This window comes from Raphanus sativus, unplaced genomic scaffold (genome assembly GCF_000801105.2).
Source record: "Raphanus sativus cultivar WK10039 unplaced genomic scaffold, ASM80110v3 Scaffold4511, whole genome shotgun sequence".
NCBI lineage: Eukaryota > Viridiplantae > Streptophyta > Magnoliopsida > Brassicales > Brassicaceae > Raphanus > Raphanus sativus.
The window spans coordinates 1-6855 of record NW_026619813.1 but is presented as its reverse complement, the minus strand read 5'-3'; the positions used below and the strand labels follow the sequence as shown (position 1 = coordinate 6855).

At 37.9% G+C, this 6855-nt stretch overlaps 1 protein-coding gene and 1 long non-coding RNA gene across 3 annotated transcripts; one reads left to right on the top strand and one right to left on the bottom strand.

Moving 5' to 3' along the window:
* Window positions 1-296: 296 nt before the first annotated feature.
* On the bottom strand, window positions 297-1653 carry LOC130507438 (uncharacterized). 2 transcript variants are annotated; one of them, XR_008942325.1, is made up of 4 exons: window positions 1496-1653; window positions 1202-1378; window positions 933-1047; window positions 297-838 (listed from the first exon to the last, which is right to left on the bottom strand). It is a non-coding gene; the product is annotated as an uncharacterized LOC130507438 (long non-coding RNA). The 2 variants fall into 2 exon arrangements; XR_008942324.1 differs by having other exon boundaries at window positions 1202-1592.
* A 258-nt stretch (window positions 1654-1911) lies between these two features.
* On the top strand, window positions 1912-6804 carry LOC130507439 (uncharacterized). The gene is made up of 13 exons (XM_057002154.1): window positions 1912-2336; window positions 2421-2787; window positions 3405-3482; window positions 3622-3779; window positions 4552-4627; window positions 4786-4853; window positions 4989-5235; window positions 5485-5601; window positions 5709-5815; window positions 5899-5949; window positions 6043-6126; window positions 6205-6368; window positions 6460-6804. Exons 2-13 carry the CDS (start codon window positions 2481-2483, stop codon window positions 6611-6613), a joined length of 1611 nt encoding a protein of 536 aa, XP_056858134.1. The 5' UTR covers window positions 1912-2336; window positions 2421-2480; the 3' UTR covers window positions 6614-6804.
* The last annotated feature ends 51 nt before the right edge of the window (window positions 6805-6855 follow it).

Here is a 6855-nt window from a genome sequence, read left to right as displayed (position 1 = left end):
CTATTACCAAACAAAACTTTAAAGTACTTCTACTTTAATAAGATAGATTATTAATAAATATTGAAAAATATTTAATGTTAACAAAAAATCTATAAAGAAATTTATTTTGGTTAAGATTCATTCTATTATTTAAATAAGGAAAAGACATTAAATACTTAAATCTATCATTTAAAAAAGGAAAAGACAAAATTCTCTACTATCTTTGTTACCAAACAAAATTTAATTTTTTTAAAGACTCATATCCCTATTACCAAACAAAACTTTAAAGTACTTCTACTTTAATAAGATAGATATCTTTTGTTTCTTACAGGGTAGCTTTCAATCATCTTCTGATTCGTGAGATCAGCTATTTTAGGAACTTTATCTCAATCGAAGAGAAAAGAATGGTCCTAACATTATTGAAATCAAAAGGAGTTCCCTTTCCCAGTAAAATCTCGTATGTAGGAATTGTGTTGATCCACATGGGTATGCACACCCCAAATCTGGATTCTGTGATGACAGAATGCTTCTTGAGTTGTCCCACAAAGTTCCAGTATGTTTGCTTAGCTAAGCTAATCAGAGTGTCTTTGTCCTCCGTAGCTTCTTCCTGTCAAGTATTATGGTCGTTGCTGACGGGATAGTGAATGTCATACATGGGAGACACTGGACCGAGACAACCTGTCAAAGGTAACCACAGATGAAACGTAAGACACGAAAAAAGATTTTACCAAAAGTTTAATCAATATATACACAGAGATGTAGGAACATCCCCTTCTAAATTGGAGAGATGAAATGTTTTCACCGCTTTTTGTATGCTTTGCGATTTCCCATATCTTCTTATTGATACTTTCGTTATCACCTGCAGATAGAGTAACATTTATGTTTTACACAAATCTGATTAGCATTGCAAAATGCTATACAATCATACAGAAAAAGAGAGAATCTTTACATACCTTGGAGGCTGTGTGAAATCTTTTATTGTACCACTTTTGCCTAGGATAAAACTCCATTCAGCAATGTTAGATGATCAGTGAGAACCCAAGCATACACCTTTCTTCTGTGAACCACCTTTTGAAAAAGACATAAATAAAACAGAACAGGTGGTTATGGTTGATGATAATCAGACCCAATCAAAACTTGTAAACTTGTTACAATCCCAATCTAAACAGAGAACACACACAGAATCAAGAAAACATTAAGAAACAAACATCGAGTCAAAAACCTGCAATTCTTCTTAGATCAGAGACTTTTGACGCATTGATGAAGATTCTTCCTTCTCTTTGATCTCAAGTGAGGCTCCTCCTCCGATACTTGCTTCATCCCGGAAACAGAGATCTGGGAAGCGGCAATCGTTCATGTATGAGTGTCTTTGATTTTTGAGTAGAGAGGAGCGATGAATCTGTGGAAACCACAAAGACGAAGATGCCTATTTATAGGTTCAAAATCGCGACGAAACTGAAGAGGACGGATGTTGTGAAGTAAAGAGACGTAGTGGAGATGTGGGGGTCGACTTAACTGAGATTGAAAGGAAGGTTTAATACGGAAACGAATGCGTTACAGAGGTGGGGGTCTGAGTTTCGAGGAGACGAAGAGCCGAGGAGAAGAAGAAGAGCGAAGGTTGCAGCCGGGACCAACCATAAACGCATAGTCAGGTATTAGATGGGCCACAAACAATACATGCAATAAGCCCAAAAACGCAAGCCCAGACGGAGCACAATAAAAACGCACCGTTTCATTTAACATGACACGTGTCAAACGCTCGGAGCTCGAATTGTTGAGCTGTCATCTGATGTGGACACCCCAGGAGGGATTAAAACCCTCTTTTATATATAAAGAAGATATATTTGTATTTCTCGTTCTTATACCGAAAATCTGTATGTACGTTTAAACGTCATTTCTATTTACTTTTTTTTTTGTCGAAAATTGTCTTATAAAAATAAAATTAAAAAAATGGGGGAAATAAAGGAGAAAATAAATCAGATCAGGAGCTGAACATTGATCGATCATCCATCCCGGTTTATTGTAGAAATCTCAACCTTGATGCTCCTTTCCTCCACATTCTCTGGTTCCTAGCGTCGGAAAGATTCTCTCGCCGGACTCTCATCTCCGGAGGGCTGATATCTCTGTTTCGTTTGCTGCCAGGAACACAAAGAAGGTCGAAGCTCAGTCTCTGTGAATCTGAGCGTGAACGAGAGAGATATAAATTCCCTCCTTTCGGAATGAAATCTCACCAATTGGTTCTGTGATCTACGCGATTCGCGTCCTCTTCTCTCCGGATCTGAGCTTTGTCTTGAGTAATCGATTGGTGGATAGAGGAAACTTGGAATCGTTTTTTTTCTTCCTGCTTCAAGTCACGTGTAAGTCTTCTTTAGAAACCCTAATTTCTAGGCAGCTCTGCATTGTGGATTGCGAGCCTTATGATTGTTTTAACTTGATCTCAGGGTTTCTGTGGGTGAATAGTTGTATCTGTTTTTAAGGAACGCTCAGCCATTTGAAGAGCGATGTTATCATCAAGGTTTTCGTTTTTGGGGATCGGCACTAGTTCCAACGAAGTCGATGAGTCTTTTGGTGTTTCTGGAACAAAGGTTAAGCCAACTCTGAGTGTGCAGACGGATAAAGATGTGTACAGGCCTGGAGATTTCATATTTGTAACGATTGAGGTTGGTTATTCTCCTCCTGTAACGGATCATGGGAATAGCCCCTCGGTTTTGGTTGACAAGCTTAGTTTTGAGGTTAAGGGAGTTGAGAAACTTGACGTTCAGTGGTTTTCTACTCTAAAGCAATCGCCAGGAAGCAAAGGACGTAGAGGTACTGAATGATTTAAAAAAAAAAAAAAACTGAAAGTGTTATTATATGTTATATCAGTTTGTGGATATTTTCTACATTGTTGATGGTTTTGAGTATCTGGGTGTTGTCTGTGTACTCTTACATACACACACCCGCGCATATTTACACTCTGGAAAGTACTTGTATCTATTTAACTTATGTGGTCTACCCTGTAAGGATAACTATGGAGTATAGTGAAATAGTTAAGCAAAAATGAGAAGTATATATCCAAGGGAAACGGACATCAAATTAAGCATATGAATTATGTGATTTTTCTTTGTCTTTGTGTTTCCTTAACATCCTAGACTTTCAGCCTTCATGATTTTGTTTTCTCTAGAGACATTGCATATTGCATTCAAGAAATGATGTTCGTTGCACCTGTATAGCATTTATGAAACTTATTTTCCTCCAGAATTATATACTGTGCAGTACTTGCATGACTTGCATCATTTTTATTATAAGAAATCAAGTACTTCGTTGTGAAGAATTTTTCTTGATCCTCACAAGTTTGAGGGAACAAAATGTTACTAGGCTCTGTGCCTCGTAGGTGTACCTTTGTAGTGATGTGCTAACCGTGCAATTATTTTGGAGATTTTCAGGTGAACACATCTTCCTAGACAGTTCAACACCATCCTTGATCTCTAATCAACTCCTATCTCCTGGTGCTAAGATGACATGTAATGCTTTCCTACTTCCTTTCTGTAATAATATATGAATAATAACATAGAGTCATAGACAATGCTGGATGTTGATGGCTAGGTTCACAATGTCAATCTTTGACCTCACAGCCATCTTTGTTTGTAATTCCATGTTCAGTAATGGTTAGAGCTGCACTACCACAGATTATACCACCTTCATATAAGGGTGCTACTTTACGTTACCACTACTATATCAAGAGCACTCTAAGCGGAAGATTGATGGCATTGGAAAACAGTCAATTTTACAAAGACTCGACAAAAGACTTCATCGAAGTGGTTAGTTTACTTGACTCTCCGTGTTCTCTTAGGTGCTATAGGAAAAATACATTGTTCTTTGTTAGAAAACTAAACTGGGGTAGACCCAAACATTTGTAGCTTTCTTGTGAAGATTTGATTTTGTAGAAGAGAGTTTGAGATTGGAATTAGTATAGTGCTAAGCTAGGCGTCCTTTGGTTTCTAGCCTGCTTGATTCCTAATTGACAAGACTATCAAACGACTGTGTATGAGTAATTCAACATTCTTAAGTTATCTACTCGTTGTTTCTATGTGACCATGGAATGGCGATGCCACAGGGTTTCTGTTCAAAGTAGGAGGTCGAAGCATGAGGTATAAAGCATATGTTAGTGTAGATGTTCTTGGAATAAAAAATCGATGTCACATGAGGTATAAAACATAGGTTAGTGTATAAGTAGGGTTTCTGCTTGATGCCGATTTGTCACTGGTGTGAGTTTAGTAGTTCGGTCAACGAATTGAAATATCCTTTTAATCAAGTAGGATTGTCGCTTTTCTTGATTTGGCATCTTAATAAAATTTTGTCCCAAAAATTGGATGCCATGTTTCTGGAGTGGGTGTACGAGTGATTATATGTCTCAATGAAATTCAATTTACATGCCGTTATACGTCATGATGCTTGATAGAATAAGTGGATGCGTTGGTGTCAGGATTCTTGTTTTTCTGAATATAATTATTTCCCCTTTTTGTAATTAGACTTCTCTGATCGAATTTGGCATAATATTGACCCGTGGTCCTGTTTGATGTCTGTCAACAGGAGACTCGAGTCCCAATTCAAGTATGGGCAATTCAGAAGAACAACGGATTGCTTTTAGAGGAAAGTCACACCGATGGTAAGCTTTGTTCTCGAGCTTCTGATTGGGAATTTTAGTTTAGGCTTCAAACATGTTTATTCATAAGACAACAAATTACAGAATGTAGCAATCTTTTCCCTTATGTTTTGGACGGCATTACCTGTGCAACCTGATGAGACCCTTACGTTTTCTTTCAGGGATTGTTCCAACCAGTACCATCCAGACAGAAATATACTGGAAAGGGATGGATGGAGATTCAGAATGGGTATGACATGTTCACAGCTTTACAATATTACTGTTTATCTTCTCTACTACTCCTTACACAGCTTTTTGTATACCTATTGGTATCATTTGTATGCGGGTTAACATAACAACACTTAACGAAATGCATTTAATGCAGACTAGAGCAAACGATGCATATGATAATGGCGAGGATGGGTATGACAGTTCACGCGACGAGATCTCCTCTGTTTCATCCTATCCCAACAAAGGAAATCTAAACAGAGCTTTTGGTAGTTCAGTGTCCTTGAATTCTGGACCAAGATTATCTATGAATGCCACGTCATATATTGAAGGTGTTGGATCATCTCCAAAAGAAATGGTCTCTCAGTTATCAGCTGCTGTGGTGTCTTACGACTCTGGACCTGGTAAGTGTTAATGTGCATGTAATTGCCTGAAACCGCAATTATTTTTGTTGGGTCACTGAGAATGTCACCACTTCATGTAACCCCTCTGTTGTGCCCCGAAGAAGTAGTGAAAGGCTTACTTCACTAACACAAGTGTTTCTGTCTTCAGTAGAAGGCTGATTTCAAACAATACTAAAAATATTTTTAGCTCTGTGTAATGGTGAGAAAGGAGAGGATTACTAAAGAATGCTTCCATCTTTTTCCTACTAGATGGCTTATCTCCTGGTAAATCATCAAATTCCGGGATTCCAAGCCAACAGCCCAAGCAGACAAATGGCCCAGGAGCATCAAACTCACCTGAAGCTGGAGCTGGAGAACCAATTCCATGTGAGCTATCTACTCTCTCAACCTTGTCGAAGTTTGAATATTGTAGTCTTCGTTTGTCTGTTGATTCTGCAAATAGCAACTTATCTTGTGCAATCATTTTCTTGCAGCAGAAAGATTCACACGAGGAAGATCTTACAACATCAGAATGGATGACCAAGTTCTTCTTAGATTTTCCCCAAAGAATGCAGACTCTACTTATTACTTCAGCGATAACGTAATGGGCAGTTCCATGTCATTTCACATTCTTTCATATCATTTCCTGCTTTACTTACTTCCAGTGGTAAAAATTGTTTGTAGATTGGTGGAACACTTACTTTCTTCCATGAAGGAGCTAGAAGATGTCTTGAGGTAAAAAGTCCATAAAATATTACATAGTTTCTGGTGCATAATTCAGAAGTTGAGGCTATATGTTGATTTTTGATTGTCGATAACCGAATTCAGGTCTCGGTTACACTAGAAACTTCAGAGACAATAAACAGGAAATTTGTTCATCCGTCGAGGAGAAGTTCTCCAACGCATACTAAGGTACAAAATACAGCAGAGTTTATCTCTGCAAAGGAGATCTTTGTTACTACATTGCATAATGTTGTCTTCTCTAAACAGGTTCAAAGCGATCACCATGAAGTGGTGGCAGACCTTATTCAGACCAGCTTTCTTTTCTCGATTCCCACGGATGGTCCAATGTCGTTTACTACACCCCGTGTTTCTGTGCAATGGATTCTTCGGTTTGAGTTCCTAATCACCCCAAAGGATGTGGACTTGAGCAGGTATTAATCCTGCAAAAGGCTTCATTCTCTGTCCGAGTTTGTCAAGTTTTATTGAAGTCAGTTTCTTTTTGGTTGTGTTTGAATACCACAGGTATGAACATCCGTTGTTAGTCCCGGAAAAAGAAAAAAGCGAATGGGTTCTTCCGATAACGGTACATGCACCACCACCCCGAACATCATCATCACCTGCTCAAAACCGAGGCGATAAGCTATTTGGTTTGGAGCCTTCTTGGATTCGCAGCTAAACCACCTCCTGCAATATAATTTTCTTTTATTTCTCTTTTGGAATATTTACCACAACTTTTTTTTTTTTCATTTATATTTGTAATTCTAGTTTATAAATAAAAAACCATCATCTTCTGGTTTGAGAGCGAGGTTATGAACACAACTGCATAAATTACAAGATTTCTTTAATTTCAGGCAGAATCTGAATTAAGTGTTTTTTCTTTCTTCTTTTCTTCTAAAATGAATAACATAGGTGTTAAAA